Genomic DNA, 21,198 nt, shown 5'->3' on the forward strand with positions numbered 1-21,198 from the left:
AAGAAAGGAAGTGAGCGGAGAAGGGAAGGAAGGAGGGGAGAGGAAGGGAACCTATATTCTCTTAAGATGTGTTATTTGTTTTGGGACCACACCTGACAGTGCTCAGCCAGCGGCTCTTCCTGGCAGCGCCAGAATAACTGCACAATAAGACAAGCATTTTACCCCTATACTATCTCTCCTGGCCCCTGTAAGATTCTTTTATATTATTAAACAGAGGATCATGAATGACACAAAGAGCTGGAGCTCGTGTGCTTTGCATGCAGGCGACCCACCACCCCGGCGCTTTGATTCAGGGTACCTCAGAGTTTGTGCCCACCTTTCTCTCTCTCTGTAGATATATGGATGGATACTCACGCACCGTGCTTCTGGCCCAACTCCCTTCCCCTGGGGGATTTTGTGACCGTCCTTAGGTACACCAACATTCCCTCCCCGCTTTCACTACAGTGCCCACCTGGATGTATTTTAAAAAGCCGGTGAAAAAGCTCCCTCCCGGTGTCTGGGGCAGAGCTTCCTCGGCACTACGTTCTGGAGCTGCTTTTGGAAGACCACCCCACGCCTGAACGCGTTACCCTGGAACGGACCCCTACATTTTATTAAACCGGGGTGATTGCACACAAATGCACGCTCCCGCGCTCCCCACCCAGCCCGGCCGGACGTCCCTCCGGCTTCCGGCTCCGCAGCCTGGCTTCGAGACTCGCTTTTCTCCCGCTCGCGCGGGATGGCCCGGAGGTGGCCGTTGAGGTCCCAGCCTCGCGGGTCTGCAAAGAGACTCCCCGACCCGGGGACCCACGGGGCCGGTAGGGAGCCAGGAAGGCGCCCGGCCACCGTGACGTCACCCCGCCCGGGGCCTGGGCGAAAGGCGGGTGGGAGCCGGAGGGCCCTCTGGCGGCCGTGCCGGGGAATGCAGCGGCCGGGGCGCGGCGCGGCTCGCCCGAGCGCCCGGGGAGAGAAGGCGCCGGGAGCCGCGCTGGCCCCTCCCCGTCCTCCCGCCGCCATCCGCCGCCATCCTGCGCTCTGGCTGTTGATTTCTTTCCCCTGGGCGGCCTCGGCCCTCGGCCAGTCGGGCCTGGCACTTCCCAGAAGGCCCCGCGCCGGGAAGGGGGTTTGCAGCTGCTCCGTCATCGTGCGGCCCGAGGCGAGCGAGCCCGCGCTCGTGTGCAGGCCCGGCTCGGTTCCTGGTCTCCGGCGCGAGGGCTCACGCGAGGCCCCGGCCTCGCTCCCCGGACAAGGCCGCCACCCCGGGCGCCATGAAACAGGAGGGCTCGGCGCGGCGCCGCGGCGCCGACAAGTCCAAGCCGCCGCCCGGCGGAGGCGAACAGGAGCCGCCGCCGCCCCCAGCCCCCCAGGACGTGGAGATGAAGGAGGAGGCGACCCCGGGCGTGGGCTCCACCGGGGACGCGGACGGCAAGGCGGCCACGGCGGCGGCCGAGCACTCCCAGCGCGAGTTGGACACCGTCACCTTGGAGGGTAGGAGACCCCCCCCGCCCCGGGCCGGGGGGCGCCCGGGTGACAGCGCCCCGGGGACCCAGCCGCTCCGGGGACCCCCGCAGAGCCTGCGCGCCCCCCACTCCTCTGCTCCGACCCCGGCCCGTCCCGTCCCCCTCCTCCCCTAACTTCTCCCTGGCCGCCGCCACCCTGCGCCACCGGAGCTGGGGTCGCGCCCGGCACCTGGCGGTGCCCTCGACGACCCGGAGTCTGGGTCTGTGTGGGGGTCGGGGAGGGGGCGGTCAGGATGACGCCCAGGCCCGGCCCCCGAAGTCCAGGACTTGGGTGAGCAGCATCCCCGCCTCTAGCCCTGCTTCCTTCCCCCGGCAGGGCCGAGGTGCCCAGACCCGCGTCGCTGTAAGGTGCAGTGACTCCAAGTGCCCGGCGTTGCCCTCCGGCTTCTCCACCGACACCCCCACCCGCCCACCGTGACCCCCCATCGGTGCCCCGCCGCTTGTGTCTGGCCGCCCCGAGTCGTCCCCCTCCCCACCCTGTAGCTTTGCTGGTTTCCTCCAAGTTCTCGCCTTACTCTTCCCACGTAGACCATCCCGCCCGCGGCTGGAGCCTCCCGGTGAGATCCTGGGGCAGTTTCCCCGGTTCCGGATCCAGCGGATCCAGCGGCACCGACTTTGTATAGTACAGCGGGTAGGGCGCTTGCCTTGCACTTGCTCCGAACCCCGAACCCCGTAGGATCCCCACCCATCCCAGCCAGGAGTGAGCCCTGAGCACAGGGGCGGGGGGGGCGGCCCCAAAACAAACTTAAAAACAAGCAAACTTGGCTGAGTTTTGTTTCTCCTTAACTGTTTGAGACTAGAGCAGAGATCCACACATTTATTATGTTAGTATTGCCGCCTTTTCAGAGAGAGAGAGATAAATCACCCAATCTTCAAGCAGAGACTCTCCCAGTTGTGCCGCCACCCTCCAGTGGGTTGTGTTGACTCCCCCCCACCCCCCCACACACACTTTGGGAAACACTAAAGCAGGTGGAAACCCTGGGGAGAGGCTGAGGTGCCAGAGCACAGGCTTTGCAGGCTGGGCCTGGGGTCTCAGACCCCCTGCGCTGCCAGTTCTCCAAATACAAAGGGGGGGGGGGGCTGGAGCAATAGCACAGCATCCCATATGGTCCCCTGAGCACTGCCAGGACTTAATTCCTGAGTGCATGAGCCAGGAGTGACCCTGTGCATTGCCGGGTGTGACCCAAAAAACAAAACAAAACAAAAACAAATACAAAGCTGGGAGTGGCCCCCAAGCTGAAACAGCAGAAAGATGATAAAACACTGACGGGAGTGAGGTGGGGCTCACTCACTCCCGTCAGTGATAGTGTTTGGGGCATCAGCTCCTGCCCCAAAGTTGGCAACAGAACCAGCATCCAAGAAAGAGGCTTTTCCCGAAAGAAACAAGGGGCCCCTCAGCGGTGCCTACTGGGGAGATAACAGGTATTCTGTAAATACCCTTTCTTTTTCACTTTTTGTTGTTGGCTCGGAGGTCACACCCAGCGGTGCTCAGGGATTACTCCTGGCTCCGCACTCAGGGATCACTCCAGGCCAGGCTCGAGGGGGCCATTTGGGGCCCGGGAGTTGAACTTGGGCCAGCCAGGTGCTACCCGCTATACTGTCACTCTGGACACAACTTTCTTCCTATAAAGTAATTCATGTCCATTAGAATGAACATGAATTTTTGGGCACATGGGCCGTCCAAAGTAATAGAAGGGAAAACTTCGATCCCTGACCACATTTTTCTCGTGTGATTTTTTTTTTTTTAACTGCTCAGCCTTTCCCGAGTCAGTTTATAAAGGTGGGACAGTACAGTGGGAGGCCAAGCCCTGTTCCATCCCCCCAGAACCCCCAGGCTCCCCTGAGCCCCGGCGGGAGTGATTCCTGAGCACTGCCAGGTCTGACCCAAAAATAATCACAATGAAATAAAGTCAGAACAGGTATGAGTAAATATAGTGTTCGATCTTTTTTTCCCTTTTTTTGTGGTAGGAGGGCAGTGGTAAAAGTAAAAGCGTGACTCTTGATTGCCCACAAGGGTTTGCTCAGGGGTCACTCCTGGCGTTGCTCAGGGAACCCTGTGGGGTGGACTGAACTGGGGTCAGCTGGGTGCCCGTGCAGGTACCTTACCGCTGTACTATATCTCTGATCCCTCAGAAAGTTACTTTGTTATAGTGTCATGAATCTTTCAAGTGCTTGTGTAATTCCCACCCTCCACCCCTTGTTCGCATCTAGACGGTCTTCCTGTTTAGAGCTCTAGTAAAACACTGTGTATTTGTGTTATTTCTCACTTTTCTGTTACTACACCACTTCTCTCACTCAGCTTTATTTTTTGATTTCTTGGTTTTGACTTCAAAGCCAAGGCTTTGCTTTTTTTTTTTGGGTGGGGGGGGAGGTTGAGCCGTAGTAGGCTGTGCTCAGGGATTCCTCCTGGTGGGTTGAGGGGACCATGTGGGGTCCCGGGATAGACTATATGGGGTACTGGGATAATGCGGGCAGGCGCCCTCCGGCTGTACCATCACTCCAGCCCCTCAGTGCATCGTTTAACCGTGTTGGGGCAGAAGCTGTGAAGAGGAGGCTAGAGAGGGAGTACAGGGGTCAAGATGCATCATCAGTCAGCCCTGGACACCAGGGCAGTGATCCCTGAGCATTCCGGGTCGTCCTGCCACCTCAGCACCACCTCGTGTGCCCTCAGATTAAACCACGGTTGGCGGAGATTCACCAGCAGGAGCCCCGGGCCCTCTGGGGACCCGTGCCCCTCCCCCCCAGAACGAGCAGCGAGGCGGCCCCCACATTCTGCCCCTTTGTGGAGGTTGCCCGAGCACTCCCAGCCGGGGCAGCGGGAGCCTTGGGAGTAACGGCACGCTCTCCCCTCTGGCCCTGGCAGACATCAAGGAGCACGTGAAGCAGCTGGAGAAGGCCGTCTCCGGCAAGGAGCCCCGCTACGTGCTGCGCGCCCTGCGGATGCTGCCCTCCACGTCCCGCCGCCTCAACCACTATGTCCTGTACAAGGCTGTCCACGGCTTCTTCACCTCCAATAACACCACGCGAGACTTCCTGCTGCCCTTCCTGGAGGAGGTGAGTGTGCCGGCCTCAGTGTCCCTGGATGTCCCGCTGAGCCTGCCAGAGCCGGGGAGAGAGGCAAAGGCGCCGTTTTTGCGTTATTTTTGCTCTTGGGATCCAACCCCCTGAGAAACCACTGGTTTATTTTTTTATTTTTAATTTTTTTTTTTAATTTTTATTTTATTGAATCACCATGAAAAAAGTTACACAGCTTTCAGGTTTAAGTCTCAGTCATATAATGATCAAACCCCCGTCCCTTCACCAGTGCACATGTTCCACCACCAAGAACCCCAAATATACCCCCGTCCCACACCCACCCCCCCACCTGAGTGGCTAATAATCTTCCCTTTATTCTATCTGTACTTTGGATACATTCAGTATTTCAACAGAGAACTCACTATTATTATTATTATTTGGAATTTTCCCCCAACAATCAAACCTGCTGGAAAGGCATCATTTGATAATTTGGTTTCCATTGCTAAGAATGAAGATTATATGAGCTCGCGTGGCCGCAACAGCCGCGAGAAACCACTGTTTTAAGACATATTTGCTCACCAATAAGGAAAATTGTCTCTCTGCCCCGGGGGCTCAGGTTCTGAGTTCAAGAGGGGCAGAGACTTGGGATCTCTGAGGCAAACACTCTGCCGACTCCTCCCAGCACAGACCACCCCGCTTCTCCCTTTGGTGGAGTCTTTTGTCCTGGGAGAAGGTGCGCCCTCTCTTTGCTGTCTGGGAGGTGGGACTGGCTGGAGCCCGCACTCCGCCGTTGGAACCTTTCAGAGCTTGGGCAGCGTGATCTCTTCAGTCCTCCATTTCTTCGCTTGGCAAATGTCATGGGGGAGGGAGGGCCAGGAAGGCACTTAGAGAGACGCAAACTGTCGGCACGCAGGGAGCACTGGTCGCAGAGGAGCCCTCTCCCCGGAGAGAGTTGTTCCCACATTGCCTCTCCGGCCTCCTCCGTACCCCTGCAGCCCTCCGGGCTTGTAGCCTGTGCCCCGAGGGGAGAGGAGAGAGGTCCTCCATCTCCTCATTTGTTTCGCCAGCGCACACGCTGTCTCCTGGACTCCCGTGGGAGAGGAGTGGTCAGGTCTGCGTCCCCGCCACTGGAGAGCCCGTGGCCCGGCGTAGGTGGCGCTTGTTGAGATAGTGAGTCAGTGTGCTTCTTCGGTCTTGGGATTGATCTGAGCTGTTCCTGGTAACTTGCCCTCTCCTAGCCCATGGACACGGAAGCCGATTTGCAGTTCCGTCCCCGGACAGGGAAGGCCGCGTCCACTCCCCTGCTGCCTGAAGTGGAAGCGTACCTGCAGCTCCTCATGGTCATCTTCCTGATGAACAGCAAGCGCTACAAGGAGGTGGGCTGGGCAGGGGGAGGACGGGCAGCCATCACAGGGTTATTCACCCTCCCCGACTCTCCCCTGCCTACTGACGACGACGAACCCCCTGACTGCTGCCAGGCGCTGTGGGAAGGGCTGGCAGTGGCCGTCCTGTGCCTGTCTAGGACCCAGTGCCAGCGTAGTGCATCCTTGTCGGAAAAGAGGCTCAGAGACAGACCTGGGTTCAGGTCCCCGCTGTGTCTCAGGCAGATTGACCTCCCCGGGGTGGGAAAGTGTCCCCATGCTTGGTTATTATTGGGATTCGGGCTGCAGTGCAGCACATCAGGGGCTTGCCTTGCATGCAGCCGACCCGGGTTCAATCCCTGACATCCTGTGAGGTGACCCAAGCACCACCAGAAGTGATTCCTGAGCATTTTGTTTGGGGGGATTTGAGGCACATCCCGAAGTGCTCAGGGATTAGTCCTGGCACTGCTCCAGGGACCATATGTGACATCAGGATCAAACCAATGTCAGCCATGTACAAGACAAGTTCCTTCTGTTCTGTACTAACTCTCCAGCCCTTTTTTGGGGTATTTTGCTCTTTCTTGGGGGGCGGGGGGCAAACCCAGCTCTGTTCCAGTCTTTTTTTTTTTTTTTTTTTTTTTTTTGCTTTTTGGGTCACACCCAGCGATGCTCAGGGGTTACTCCTGGCTTTGCACTCAGGAATTACTCCTGGCGGTGCTTGGGGGACCATATGGGATGCCGGGGATCGAACCCGGGTCGGCCGAGTGCAAGGCAAACGCCCTACCCGCTGTGCTATTGCTCCGGCCCGCTCTGTTCCAGTCTTATTCTCATTAGTGCTCGGGATCATGTGCTGAAGATTGATGCGGGGCCTCCTGCGTGTGACACCTGTGCTCCAGCCTTTGCAAACACCTCAGGCCCAGCAACACGCTTGCTTTTTTGCTTTTTTTTTTTTTTTTGAGGGCGGGGTATCACACCCGGCGATGCACAGGGGTTATTCCTGGCTCATGCACTCTCCTGACGGTTTTCAGGAGACCATATGGGATGCTGGGACTCGAACCTGGGTCGGCCATGTGCAAGGCAAACGCCCTACCCCCTGTGCTATCGCTCCAGCTCCTGGGCCAGCTTCTTAGTCACCAGAGCAACTGTCCTAGGAGCCCACTTGGAAGAACCACAGGCCCACGTTGCTTCTTCCTTGCTTCCTCCTTTCCTGCCCGTCCTTCCCTCCCATTGGCTGATCTCCTTGACTGTTTCGTTCAGGTGTGACTTACCCCCTTCCGAGTGTACGTACCCAGGAGGGCTCAGTAGGCCAGAGCATGTGCGTCACATGCAGAAGGCCTGGGCTTATTTCTGGCACCACATGGGCACAGAGCCAGGAAGCCCCGAGGCACTGCCAGGATGGCCACAGAAGGTGTCGTTCTGAACCAGAGCGGAGAGGGCACTTGCTTTGCACCTCGTATGGTCCCCTGAGCCCCACCAGGAGTGATCCCGGATACAGAGCCAGGAGTAAGCCCCATTGCTGGGTGTGCCTCACACCGCCCCCCCCCCAAAAAAAAAGTGTGTAATTCATAGGGTCTTATTCTATTCAAGAGGTTGTGAGGTCACCATCATGTAATGCCAGAAACTTTTAATCCAAAAAAGCATATGCTCTGTAATCACTTCCTGTTCTCCCTCTGCGACCCTGGAGGCCGCCTGTTTGTTTTATGTCTCACAGATCTTCCAGCTCATTACGTGACCTGCGGCACTTCAAATCTGGCTTCTTTTGACTTTATGTCTTTTTTTTTCAGTGGGGAGCACCTCCCTCCCAGCGATGCTGGGGATGGGCTCCTACGCAGTGGCGGGAGGGGCCCCGGGGCCTCGCATCCTCCAGGCGTGTGCTGTGCGTGTGAGCGCTGTCCGTTTCTGAGGCCGCTGTGCTGAGGCGCGGCCCGGCCCTCCGTGCCCCTGTGGACGGGCAGGCCTCGGATGCAGAGCCCTGACGAGGGTCTCCTCGCGGTGGGGGTGAAGCCGTAGCAGACTCGTTTCCACCTCTCTGGGCTGTCCCTCGCAGGGGCTCCTGGCCACGTCGGCCCCGGTCAGCCGCGTGAGAAATCCGCCTCCTGATGGCCTCTTGTCTGCTTCCCCAGGCCCAGAAGGTCTCTGACGACCTGATGCAGAAGATCAGTGCTCAGAACCGCCGGGCCCTGGACCTGGTGGCCGCCAAGTGTTACTATTACCACGCCCGGGTCTATGAGTACCTGGACAAGCTGGACGTGGTGCGCAGGTACAGGGGCCGCCGCCTTGGGGGCCGTGGGCAGGAAGCAGGCAGAGGGCCTGTGAGGTGCCAGGGCGGAGAGGGAGGAGAGGCAGGTGGGCTCCCCTGGCCCTGCGCGGTGGAGCGTCCGGCACTGGAGCACGGAGTGGAGAGACCCCTCAGGCAGTAAGAGCTGGCCCCCAGAACCCCCTGCCCCCCACACCCAGAGAGGGCTGATGGTGCGTCCCAAAACACAGGCAGCAGGGAGGGCATTTGCCTTGCAGGCGGCTGACCCAGGTTCAGTCCCCACTACCCCATATGGTCCCCTGAGCCCCTCCAGGAGTCAGCCCTGAGCACCGCTGGGTGTGGCCCAGAACCCAAAACACATAAAAAGACAGGCTGAAAAGCAGTTTCTCTTTCTGCTTCAAACCTGCTGTGGCTCCCCATTTCCCTCAGGCCAGTCCTCGCGGTCCCTGCAGGCTCCGTCTCCTGGCCCTCTCCCCGCCCTCGGCCCTTGCCAGGGCGTTTCTCCCTCTGTCACGCCTCTGTTCTCTCCCTCTCTGCACAGTAAGGGCCCCCTGAGTCCAGCTTCTTAGAGCCTCACCCCCTCGTCTCAGCCTGCGTCACAGTCCTTGCCTGCCTCCTCCCCAGAATCCGAGGGGTCTCGCATCCCCAGCACGAGGCTTCTGAGTGTGGACGCTCCCGGTGGCCAGAAATGACCGTGACTGACCAGACGGCTGCTGTTTCGGAGGACCGAGGGTGGCGGGTCAGAGGCTGCCCCGTGAGAGGTGACTGGTGGCGCCGCTAACCTCTCTCCTTCTCGAAGCTTCTTGCATGCCCGGCTCCGGACGGCCACGCTGCGGCACGACGCCGACGGCCAGGCCACCCTGCTGAACCTGCTGCTCCGGAACTACCTGCACTACAGCCTGTACGACCAGGCCGAGAAGCTGGTGTCCAAGTCCGTGTTCCCCGAGCAGGCCAACAACAACGAGTGGGCCCGGTACCTGTACTACACCGGTGAGCGGCCCGCGCGGGGCAGGCCGGCTGGGCTCCCCCTCAGGCGCCCCTCGCCTTGATCACGGTCCCCTTCCCCTCGCAGGGCGAATCAAAGCCATCCAGTTAGAGTACTCGGAGGCCCGGCGTACGATGACCAATGCCCTCCGCAAGGCGCCGCAGCATACGGCTGTGGGCTTCAAACAGACGGTGAGCGGCAGGGACCCCCCGCTTCTGTGCCCGCCCAGAGGCCGTGTGAAGGGAATGGCAGAGCCTGGGTGCCGGGTCTCAGTGCGGACAGCTGCCACCCACAGCTCTGGCACATGCCCCTCTGCCCCCCCGACCCCCCTGAACGTCTCCTGACATTGCCCCAGGGATGGAACTGGATCGGGCTGATGAAGCCCAGGCCCCTCCACGGACCCTGGGGGACCCAGAAAATCCCCAGGAAGCTGACAGCATGGGGAGCTAAGCCGCTGTCAGTCCCCAATGGTTTTGGAGGTTTTTGGTTGTTTTGACGTTTGTTCGTTTGGGAGCCGTGGCAGTGCTTAGGGGACCAGAGCTGGGGGTCAGTCCCAGGCAGCCCAGGACTCTGCGCCCTGTGAGCCATCTCTGGGTGGCCTTGGCTTTAGGCACCGTGAGACAGGAACAGATAAGAGAAGAGGCTCTTGTTTGGGGGCCACACCCGGTGGTGTTCGGGGCTTACTTCCTGTTCCTTGTGGGGCCTGGGGGACCTTATGGGGGGGCCAGGGATCTGGACACGTGTAAGGCAAGCACCTTATGTGCTCCAGCCTCTCAGACGTACACCTGACCTGGCCAGGGCCCTGGGTGCAGTCCCTGGCACCACAAGGTCACCTAAGCACCAGTAGCAGTGGGCCCATCACACACACACTCTCTCTCTCTCTCTCTCTCTCTCTCTCTCTCCCTCCCTCCCTCCCCCTCTCACTCTCTCCCTCTCTCTCTCCTTCTCTCCCTCTCTCTCCCTCTCTCTTTCTCTCCCTCTCTCTCCCTCTCTCTCTCTCTCTCTCTCTCTCTCTCTCTCTCTCTCATGCACACTCTCAATAAAAGTAAATAAACTATGGCTAGAGAAGCCCGCTGTAGGTGATGGAGGGGCCAGGGAACGGGTTCAGGGCCCACAGGTAAGGGATCCTCAGCGGAGCCGTCTGAGGCGCACTCAGCCTCCTGGTGTGGCCTTTCTTGCTTCTGAGTTCATGGTCAGCACTACTGACTGGCCACTGCATCTCCTCAGGCCCCTCGGTGGCTGCAGCAGCGCATGCACGTTCAGCTCTGTCCAGGGCTGGACATCTGTCCTGTCCGCTTGGGGCTTGTGGACGTGGCTTGCAGGGACCCTCCTGTGTGAGGCGGCCTCCGTTTGCCTCCCTCCCCTTGACATGTCCCTAACACTGTTCTGCTCTGAGATACTTGGGATGGGGTGGGGCTTTCCCGAGTGAGTTTGGAAGTCACGGCTCGTGCCACGGTACAGAGAAGGGTAGAGAAGGGTAGGGCTGGTGCCGGCCCCGATGGGCTCCCCAGGCTCTCCCCACCCGCTCGCTCACTCGCCCAGGACTCCCCCTACATCCTTGGAACTTACCCCTTTCTGGTATCGTCTGCACCCTCGTTAGTGCCATCACCATTCCTGCTCGTCCTCATGGCCACACACTGACTCCCTGAACAGTGCTCGCAGGGCTGCCCGGTGCAGGGTCAGAGGCAGACCTGGCCTTTGATGACACCCATTTCAGGGCCCAGAAAGCCGAGCTGAGACTCGAGCCTGAGGGGTCAGGGCCATCGGCTCTGCCTGTGGGAGACTCAGGTCCAGCCTGCAGGACTGCAAGGTCCTCCTGCCACTGCCAGGAGCGGCCCCTGAGCACTGAGCCACGAGAAGCTCCTGGCCTCACATCCCTTCTCCCAGTCATGCAAAGCCATCACCGGGCTGCCCACAGCTCCTGGGCGCGTCCAGACTCCACTCAGCCTCACTCTGAGGAGGGGTCTAATTGGATGCGGGGTTGGGTTTTTTGTTTGTTTGTTTGTTTTTTGCTTTTTTGGGGTTGCACCCAGCAATGCACAGGGGTTACTCCTGGCTCTGCACTCAGGAATTACCCCTGGCAGTGCTCGGGAGCATAAGGATGCTGGGAATCGAACCCAGGTCGGCTGCGTGCAAGGCAAATGCCCTACCCGTTGTGCTATTTTGCTCCAGCGCCCGGCTGCAGAGTTCTTGCTTGGGTCGGGGGGTGGCGTGCGTGTTTGCCCCCACACCCCCCACCCCTATGCCACCTGCCTCTGCGGCACCTCTGCCCGGGTCCCGTCAGCTCCCGCCCCCCGCAGGTGCACAAGCTGCTCATCGTGGTGGAGCTGCTGCTGGGCGAGATCCCCGACCGGCTGCAGTTCCGGCAGCCGTCCCTCAAGCGCTCGCTCATGCCCTACTTCCTTCTGACCCAAGGTAAGGCCCCACCGCTGCCGCTTCCCGCATGGCGTCCGGGGACGGGCAGGCCCCTGACCTCTGCTCCTCCCCTGCAGCCGTCAGGACAGGAAACCTCGCCAAGTTCAACCAGGTCCTGGATCAGTTTGGGGAGAAGTTCCAGGCAGACGGGACCTACACCCTCATCATCCGACTGCGGCACAACGTCATCAAGACAGGTGGGGGGGTGCTCCGTCCCCGGACCCCCTTGTGGCCCCCAGGCCCTGCTGGGAGTCAGCCCTAAGCACCACCAGGTGTGGCCCAGAACAAACCCAGCCCTGGCGTCAGCGTCAGCCCCGATGCGTCCTTCTCGCAGGTGTGCGCATGATCAGCCTCTCCTACTCCCGCATCTCCCTGGCCGACATCGCCCAGAAGCTGCAGCTGGACAGCCCGGAGGATGCCGAGTTCATCGTCGCTAAGGTGGGCGGGCGCAGGGGTTGGGGGGGGTCCCTTCCCAGGAAGCTGCCGGGGAGGGAGGGAGGACGGGGGCGGGCTGGCCGCTGAGCTCTCGGCGGGGCACAGGCCATCCGCGATGGCGTCATCGAGGCCAGCATCAACCACGAGAAGGGCTACGTGCAGTCCAAGGAGATGACGGACATCTACTCCACGCGGGAGCCACAGCTCGCCTTCCACCAGCGCATCTCCTTCTGCCTGGACATCCACAACATGTCTGTCAAGGTGGGCTCCGCGCCTGGCCGTGGCTCTCCTGGGCCTCAGTGGAGGGGCAGGCGGGGCCCCCGGCATCTACCTCACCCACGCTGATCCCGGGTCCACACACAACCCCCCGAGTACCGCCAGGGGTAACCCAAGTCCAGACAGAAAGAGACCTGCCTTTGCCCTTCTGGGTGTGGAGCTGTGGCGGGGAGGGGGGTCCGTAAATGAGGGCCTGGCGGAGCCGGGGTAGATGGGGGTGGTGTCTCGGCTCCTGCACGACCCTCCTGGGATGACGAGCGGCAGCCACTGCATGTGGGGGCCCATGATGGGCATCGGAGACTGGCCCGACTCCCACCCCCTATAGCTGCCCCCCTGGGCTCAGGCCCCGTCCCTCCTGGTGACTCCCCAGACTGGTGGGCACTGTCCCCAAAGTTAGCTGGAGCCCGAGCAGCTCCTCCTTGGGCAGGGTGGGTACACACGGCCTCCTGCGTGCCCACGGCCTCTTCACCTCCTTCCTCCCCACCTGCCGCAGGCCATGAGGTTTCCTCCCAAATCCTACAACAAGGACTTGGAGTCAGCAGAGGTAAGTGGCCGTAAACTGGGGCAGGGGGCAGGAGAGCGGGGATTGCCCCTGAGGCTAGTGGCGGGGGCATGTGCCAGGCCCTGCTTTGATTCCTGGAGGGCCAGAGAGATGCCCAACAGGCTGAGCACGTTATTTGCATGCGGGAGACCCAGGTTTGATCCCCGATGCCACCAGGAGCGAGCACCACGCATGACTGGGTGTGGCCCCAAGACCAAAGGAAGGAATAATAAAGGGAACGGCCGGGGCAAGCAAGGTGGGGCTCACCCCAGCCTGAGGATGTGGCCTGGTCACCAGAAGCACCGCTCAGCCCGAGGGGCCCCTGTCTGTAAATGGGGGCCAGAGCGGGGGGCGGTTCCTGCGGGGCAGCCCTGGAGCCGGCCGGACTCTGAGCGAGGCTGTGCTGTCCCCGCAGGAGCGGCGGGAGCGGGAGCAGCAGGACCTGGAGTTCGCCAAGGAGATGGCGGAGGATGACGACGACAGCTTCCCCTGAGCCAGGGGGCTGGGGAGGGCGGGGGTGAGTGGGGACGGGCACTGTCTGTCCCCCGGGGCGCCCCTGCCCAGGGCACCCTCCCCTCTTCCCACACGCGGCTCACAGACTGCATCCGTGCGGGGTGGGGGTGCGGGTGCAGGGACCAGCCGCCCCGCCCCACCCCAGGACCGCGCCCCAGCCGGCAGTTTGGCGTGCGGTGGCCGGAGGACGGGGCGGGCCTCCAGGGCAGGTCCTGGCCAGCGGCGTGGGCAGCAGGATGGGACCCCGCACTCCTGCGGGAGGAGGGACTGAACTGGGGACATGCATTGGGGTGTATGTTTTTTGAAGCTTCAATTATGATTTTTAAACAATAAAAAGTTCTCCAAAGTTCCTTGTGAGTTTGCCACTCACTCCACTTGTCTCGCTGCAGCCGCAACAGGCCCGGAGGTTTGTGAGGCGCTTCTCGGCATGGTCCCCGCCCACCCCTGAGACTGGGGATGTCGGAGTTACGGTCAAAGGAGAGGACACACCTGCCTCAGCCTCAGTGACAGTTACGGGGCTGCTCGTCCCTCTCGAGAGTCCTGTCTGGCCCGACCCGTGTGCGGGTTCCCCCGGGCCCAGGTGTTACAGGCGGGGAGGCCTGTGGGTGACCCTCCCTGCTGCGGGGTGCCTGCCCCTGTCACCCGTCCATGCCATGACACTTCTAGGTTTGCATTGTAAAGCTGTTCTTTACCTCCAAGCCCTGGCTCGTGTTTGTGGGGAATGTTGGAGTTGTTGGTTTCTGGTGCCTGGGGTAGAGCTGGGCCTTGAGGTTTAGTCTCCACCCTGACCCCGCAACAGCCCCCTGTTCTCAGAGAGGAGGTGCAGACAGGTACCCCTCGGCCACTGTGGTTACATGAGGCATTCCCGCTTCAGTCTGTGGGGAAGGTCTGAGTATGTTTTTGGAAGGGATGGAGGACTCGCCAGCAGTGGCTCTCAGGCCCCCTGCCCTGGGAGCCACGACCCAGTCCCAGAGGTTCTGACTCGTCACTGTGGTTTGGTTTTGCACGATTCCTGCTGCTTGTTCCCTGAGTCATGTGCTCACTGTCTGGGTGTTGCTTGTATTTTTCTCCCCCGGGCCTGGCCGTCTTCCTGCGGCACCCAGTGTGACTTCCACCCGGCTCCCTGCTCCCACGAGCAGCTCCTTTCATTTGGAACGACAGAGGAGAGCCGTGACTGTCCGCACTGTGTTCCTGTGTCAAGTTCAGTCAGACTGTGAGGGAGTGCGAGGGTGAGAGGAAGAGTATAAAAGAGGGGAAAGCAAGTGTGTGATGCTGTGTGTGTGAGAACGGAGTGAAGAGGGAGAGAGTGTGAGAATGGGTGTAAAAGCGAGTGTGCGGCTGTGTTTGAGAATGTCAGTATGAGTGAAGAGGGCAGAGTGAGAATGAGTAAAAGCGAGTGTGCGGCTGTGTGTGGGAGTCTGAGTGGAGAGTGAGTGAGAATGAGTGTGAAAGCAAGTGTGTGAGACTATGGAAGAGTGAGTGAAGAGTGGGAGAAAGATTGCAAGAGAGGAGAGCGAGGGATGCTACGTATGTGTGAGAGAATGTGTGAGTGTGAGTGAGGAGAGGAAGCGTGTGTGAGAGCACTTGTGAGTGAGGAGAGTGCGCATCAGAGAGGCAGGAGGTCTTCCTTCCAGTTTTGTGGTTTTGTTTTGGTGTCCGGGGTGGAACTTGGCCTCTGCCACTGAGCCACAGCCTCAGCCCTCCAGCTTATGTCCTTACACCACAAAAAGCAACATTGCAGGCCCCAGAGAGAGTACAGGGTCCAGCCCTTGGTTGGCGCTTGGTGACCCCGGCCTGAATGCCCAGCACCACCTAGGGTCCCTGAGCAGCACCAGAGGTCACTCCTGAGCACTGCTGGGTGTCAGGCCCCACGCCAAAGAGAAAAACAGAATTATTTTGAGGTTTTTGTTTGGTTTTGGGCCACACCCGGTGGAATAAGCTCAGGGTTTATTCCTGGCTCAGGGGGCCACATGGGGTGCCAGGGATCAGACCCAGGTTGACCACATGCAAGACAAACGCCCTACCCACTGTACTCACTGCAGCCCTTCTGCCTTTTTAACTGCCGTGATACATCACAGGACCACAGCATACCGCCAGTTCCCTTGCTAGTAGGCCTAATCCAGCCCACACCGCACCCGTGAACAATAAAACTGAAGAAAACAAACTTCCCAAGCTGGCAGATGACCCAGGTTCAGTCTCTGGTACCCTGCAGGGCCCTCCAAGCCCCGACAGGAGTGATCCCTGAGGGCAGAGCCCTGAGCACCGCTGGATGTGGCCCCCAAAACAAAAGAACAAACAACTTTCCTCGTGGGGTTTCTGCTCTGGGGTTCCGGCTCCAGAGAGGCCGGTGGCGAGCCCACAGCCCATGTGCCGAGGCCCCGCCCTTGTCTCTGGGCACTACCTTACTCAGTGGAGGGCATCTCTGGGCATGTCTTCCCAGACATGCCCATCTCGCGGGCCCGTCTCTTTGGCTCCGGAGCCCTGAGATCAGGCCCAGCCGCGCGTCTCTGCCTTCCCGGAATGAAAGTGGTGCTCAGCAGCCGCAAGTAAGCAAATGACAAAGAGGGGGTTGCGTTCCATACAGTTTTCACATGTTATGAAAGTCTTGATTTTCCCTCCCGATCATCTGAAACTGTAAAAGCCGCTCCTGGCTCACGGCCCACGGGCCAAGTCAGCAGCCCGTGAGTCCCCACCTCCCTCATCCTTCCGGATGAAAGGATGTTCCCGATGAAAGTAGGAAGTTCAGGACAGGCCTTTGGGGGATGGAGAGAGGGGTCATAGTGGGGAGCCTGGCCCTGCAGAGCCCCCCGGTACAGGCTGCCCCATTACAGAGCCTCCCCACCCCCAACTAGTTCTCAGGTCCTGAGAAAGGCCCTTGGTTTGTGGCAGGGACCACGCGGGACACAGTGGAGAAGAGAAAGGGGCATGGAAGGTGCCCGACACACCAGGTCAAGCCAAGTTTTGCGTTTGCTTCCTATGGGACAGATGCCAGCACCTTCCCTGCACAGACGGTCACTCTGGCAGCCACCCACCCTGTCTGTCTCATCTCTGGCCACTTGCAAGTCCTTCCCGGGACCCAGGAGGTACCAGGAAGGAAAGGAACACGTGCTCTGCCTGCAGGAGGACTGGGTTCAAGCCTGAATACTCATGGTCCTGAGAAAAGAAGAGTTCCGGGCTCAGGCACAGCGACTGTCCCATGGCAGAGCATCTGGGCCATCCAAGCCGGGCACTGCCCAGCTGTGCTGAGCAGCCTGATGGGGCGGGGGCTCGCCCTGTGATTGCCAGCACCTGCAGCCCAGTGCAGCTACGCTCAGAAAACACAGTCACACCCACAAGGGGGAAGGAAGGGACTTAAAAACAAAAGTGAGGGGCTGGAGCGATAGCACAGCGGGTAGGGCCTTGCACACGGACAACCTGGGTTTGGTCCCGGCATCCCATATGGTCCCCCGAGCACTGGCAGGAGTGATTTCTTGGAGTGCAGAGCCAGAAGTAACCTCTGAGCATCGCCAGTGTGACTCAAAAACCCAGAAAAACAAAAAAGTGTTAGGAGGCCAGAGAGATGCCACAGCAGGTATGCTATCCCCAGCACCACTTACGGTTCCCTGAGCCTGCGAGGAATGATTCCTGAGTGCCGAGCCACCAGTAAACTCGGGGCACTGCAGGGTGTGACCCAAAACCAAAACAACAGCAAAATAAGGCATTTGGGGGTCAGAAAGATAGAACAGTGGGTCGGACGCTTGCCTTGCACACGGACAAGCTGGGCTCCATCCTCAGCTGGTCCCCCCAAGCCCTGTCACGAGTACAGAGCCTGAGCACAGAGCTAGGAGTCAGCCCTGAGCACCGGCAGCTGCGCCCCCAAAATAAATAAGTACGTAAAATTTAAACATAGAAATAAAAGCGTTTTAAACTTTGGCCTGGGCAGAGCCAGGTTCTTCTCCTTGGGAAGTGATCATGCTGGGGGTCGGAGTCTTCCTCTGTTTTGTTTTTGATTTTGGGTCACACCGGGCGATGCTCAGGGGTTATTCCTGGCTCTACACTCGGGAATTACTCCTGGTGGTGCTCGCGTGACCAGATGAGAGGTCAGGGATTGAACCCAGGCGGACCGTGTTTGCAAAGCAAATGCCCTACCCACTGCACTGTCACTCTCGTCTCCAAAGTCCTTGTCTGGAAAGGGGAAACAGTTCCAGCACCTTCCTCAGAGGTTTCTGGACACTCAATCATGTGTTTGTATGCGGTTTTCTTGGTTTGTTTTTGGGGATCACTCTTGGCGGTGCCTGGGGGACATCTGGTGACAGGATGGAAGCCGTGCTGGCTGCGTGCAAGGTGAGCACCCACCCACGGCGCTATCTCCCGCCCTGTCAATCATGTATTTGTAACAATAATCCTTCCAGGGTGCTTGCAAATGTGAGTTTCCTTTCTCCCGGGGTTCCGCTAGGCCCACCCCTAGACTCCCTCAAAGCTGGGTCCAGATCGAGGGTCCATCCCTGGCAGGGGCTGGAGAGGGAACCAATGAGTTGAAGGACCGAAACTGGCCCGATGTGACCCCTTCTAGGAGGCCATGCCAGCTGCGGCCACCAGGAGGCACCCCAGCCCCAGCGATGGTCTAGCCTGACCGGCCACACCCTGGGTGTGAAGCTAGAGGCTCCCCCCCCCCCCCCCACTTCTTAGGGGAGAACCTGGGGAGAAACCTTGGGTGGGGCCCTCCAGACTGCCCTGAGCGGGCCCCCTGGTCCATGAGCCGCCCCTATGCTGGGCCTGAGGCGGAGACTGAGGCTGTGACTGACCCTGCTCGTGACCTTCACTTTGCTGGGCCCTGCCCTGTCTGATGGACATGGTGGGCAGAGGTCCAGGGACCCAGGCTTGGCTGGGAGAGTCATGCGCCCCGCACTTTCTCCTGCCGCGCCCGCACCACACTGGCAGGGGCCCCAGGCCAAACCCCCTGCCCCGAGTCGGGGTGCTGCGGCGGGGAGGACAGCTCAGGGTGTGGGGGGCCCTGGGTGGGGGAGGAAGGGCAGGTGAAGTGAGCCTGGAGGGGCCTTGCTCACTCAGGGCAGACATCCGGCTTCCTGGCCTCGGGGAACGAATGGGTTTAGTGGAATGAGTCACAGCTCGGGGAGTTCCCGGCTAACTGCACAGGACAGAGCTCCTGGAAGCTGACCCTGTGCCTCAGTGTCTGGGAGGAGACGCGGGCAGGACCCCAAAGTGCCTCCACGGGGGGCCCGGGCGGGCAGCCTCTGGGAGCTGATGGGAAACGGGGAGATGATCAGAACCAGAGTGTCTCTCTCTCCAGGCTCCAGACCCAGTGTGGCATGTGGCTGGGAGCACCGGGAGCGTGACAAAGGGGTGCCCAGCGGATGGGCCCCCCGGGAGAGGCCGGGTGGGGGCAGGGAGGCCTGCCTGGACGCTCTCCTGACCCCACCGCAACCTCGCTGGGGCGCACTCTCGGTTCTGCAGGTTTCTGTTCAAACACTCCCAGGGCGATTCAGGCTGGGGGTGGGGTTTGGAGGAGGAAAGGATCTGAAGGGGGCGAGCCGTCAAGGAAAGCTCAGAGATTCCACAATTTCACAAAACTTTCGCAAACAGCTTATCATCGCCCCCCGCCCCCCTGCATTGTCCTGGACACCAAATTTGCATAAATCCTGGGAAGTTATTACTAAGCCTCAGTCCCTGCTCCAGGTAATTTCCTCCCAGACCTCCATGGGTTGAGTATAAAGGCCCCCGGAGCAGAGCTGGTCCTGCCAGAGCCCAAGCCAGCTGCCCGCACCCCAACCCCTCGGACAAGGAGCCACCAGCTGCCCGCACCCAGCCCCTTGGCCAAGGAGCCACCCACCAGCTGCCCGCACCCAGCCCCTCGGACAAGGAGCCACCAGCCGCCCGCACCCAGCCCCTCGGCCAGGCCTGCCCCCGAAGCCCCATGAAGCTCACAGGTGAGCATCCCTCTCATTCCTCTCATCCAGTGGGCAGCCCTGGTGGGGAGGTGGGAGGAGGGCGGGGGACATTGTGTGACCCTCCGTGTCCCTCCCAGTCTTGTTCTGCTGGAGCACCCTGTGGTTGCTTCTTGAAGCCACAGCTGCCCAGGCCCTGCCCCACCGTTTCCTGCTCCAGTGCCTGGAGCAAGTGAGGAAGATCCAGGCCCAGGGCTGGGAGCTGCGGGGGAAGCTGGTGAGTGAAGGGGACCCCAGCCAGGGCCGGGCAGAGCGGGGAGGGGCGGGCATAGCCTCCAGAAAGGGGGGTCCAGAGGCGGAGACGTCGTCCCTCACTGGGCATCCTCCCCCGCCCCCTCCCCCAGTGTGCCTCCTACCAGCTGTGCCACCCCGAGGAGCTGGTGCTGCTAGGACAGTCTCTGGGCATCCCCCAGGCCCGGCCGAGCAGCTGCTCCAGCAAAGCCCTGCAGCCGGTGAGTGCATGTGTGCGCGGCCAAGGGGGAGGCGAGTCCGGGGGGTTCACACTGGGTGTGAGAGCACAGCCCCGACAGCACCACTTATCTCCTCCTCCGTCCCCCTAGACGGGCTGCCTGGGTCCCCTGCACAGAGGCCTCTTCCTCTACCAGGGCCTCCTGCAGGCCCTGGCCGGCATCACCCCCGAGCTGGCGTCCACCGTGGACCTGCTGCAGCTGGACGTCGCCGACTTTGCCACCAATGTGTGGCGGCAGGTGCGTGCAGGGGTGCCCCCTTGGGCCTCCAGGCCCACATCCCGACACTCCAGGGCCGTGGGGGGCGTCCTGGGCGTATGGGATGGCAGGGGGCTCCGGCCAAGGCCCCATCACTGACCTTAACTCCCCCCCAACAGATGGAGGACATGGGGGTGGCGCCGAGCGTGCAGCCCGCACAGGGCCCCATGCCGACCTTCACCTCCGCCTTCCAGCGCCGGGCGGGGGGCGTCCTGGTGACCTCCAGCCTGCAGACCTTCCTGGAACACGCGTCCAGGCTGCTGCGAGGCCTGGCCCAGCCCTGAGCGCCCGCCCGGCCCACCTATTTATCTCTATTTAATATTTATGCATATTTAAACCTATTTAAGTCCTTCTCCTACCGCAGAGAGGAAGCACCCGTACCCCCGTTGCTGAACTGGGGGGCAGTTAGGTAAATACCAAGTATTTACTCCTGTGGCTACTCCCCGGCCCGGATAGGCCGTGGGAAGCAGCACAGTGAACCCCAACCTCAAGGGTGCCCCTGTGGGGCCCTTGGAAGCATCGAGATCTCCCACAGGTGTGGGAGACGCACAACCCTGTTTAATATTTAAACACCAGTGTCGCCCGACGGGTCCGGGACTCCCGGCTCTGGGCTCCCGCTCGCAGTAAGCCCATGAGGGGGCCAGCGCCAGGAGACGTGACCCTGGGGTCCCAGTTTGCTGGGGCATCTGATTTTCCTAAGACTCTTTTGGTTTGTGGGTGCCGGGGAGGGAAGCTGGGTTCTCTCACATGTACATGCTCTACCTTTGAGCCACGTCCTGGCCATGGGGGTCCAGCACCCACACCCAGAGGACAGGCTCAGACACTGGTCGCCGCCCCCGTCCCATGTGGGAGGGAAGTTACCTCTGTCCCCGCACCCACTGTCTCACTGTAACTGAGTGTCAGAGTAATAAAGTGCTCAAGTCAAAGTGTCCTTCCTTCTTGGGTCTAGCTGGGGCACAGTCGGGGCAGCCGAGGAGGCGTGCGGAGGGAGGGGCACCCTCCTGACCCCCCTTCCTTCAACTTGTTTCCGTGTCTGAGTGAAGTGAAGGTGGGTCCCTGCTCGGGGGAGCCCCCGCAGAGGGGACGGGTGGCAACAGGCCTGACCCCCAAGCACTGGCCTGGCCCAGCGCCCACTCCCCTGGGTGCCCACAGATAGGGCCTGGACATGCCTGAGACTGAGTTGGAGACCCAGGGCCGGGCGTCCTATTGGGGACACCCGTGACCCTGTGTA

The 21,198-nt window shown here is 60.6% G+C and overlaps 2 protein-coding genes across 2 annotated transcripts; both read left to right on the forward strand.

Annotated features, from left to right (window-relative positions):
* The first annotated feature begins 1,012 nt into the window (after positions 1–1,012).
* On the forward strand, positions 1,013–13,647 carry PSMD3 (proteasome 26S subunit, non-ATPase 3). The gene is made up of 12 exons (XM_055133121.1): positions 1,013–1,467; positions 4,363–4,553; positions 5,753–5,890; positions 7,999–8,135; positions 8,932–9,122; positions 9,205–9,308; positions 11,418–11,532; positions 11,610–11,729; positions 11,867–11,970; positions 12,073–12,228; positions 12,737–12,787; positions 13,200–13,647. Exons 1-12 carry the CDS (start codon positions 1,248–1,250, stop codon positions 13,275–13,277), a joined length of 1,605 nt encoding a protein of 534 aa, XP_054989096.1. The 5' UTR covers positions 1,013–1,247; the 3' UTR covers positions 13,278–13,647.
* A 2,170-nt stretch (positions 13,648–15,817) lies between these two features.
* On the forward strand, positions 15,818–20,251 carry CSF3 (colony stimulating factor 3). The gene is made up of 6 exons (XM_055132237.1): positions 15,818–15,843; positions 19,025–19,224; positions 19,323–19,459; positions 19,587–19,694; positions 19,803–19,949; positions 20,087–20,251. Exons 1-6 carry the CDS (start codon positions 15,818–15,820, stop codon positions 20,249–20,251), a joined length of 783 nt encoding a protein of 260 aa, XP_054988212.1.
* Positions 20,252–21,198: the final 947 nt, after the last annotated feature.

The sequence above is a fragment of the Sorex araneus genome, chromosome 3, assembly GCF_027595985.1.
Source record: "Sorex araneus isolate mSorAra2 chromosome 3, mSorAra2.pri, whole genome shotgun sequence".
In the NCBI taxonomy this organism is placed as follows: domain Eukaryota; kingdom Metazoa; phylum Chordata; class Mammalia; order Eulipotyphla; family Soricidae; genus Sorex; species Sorex araneus.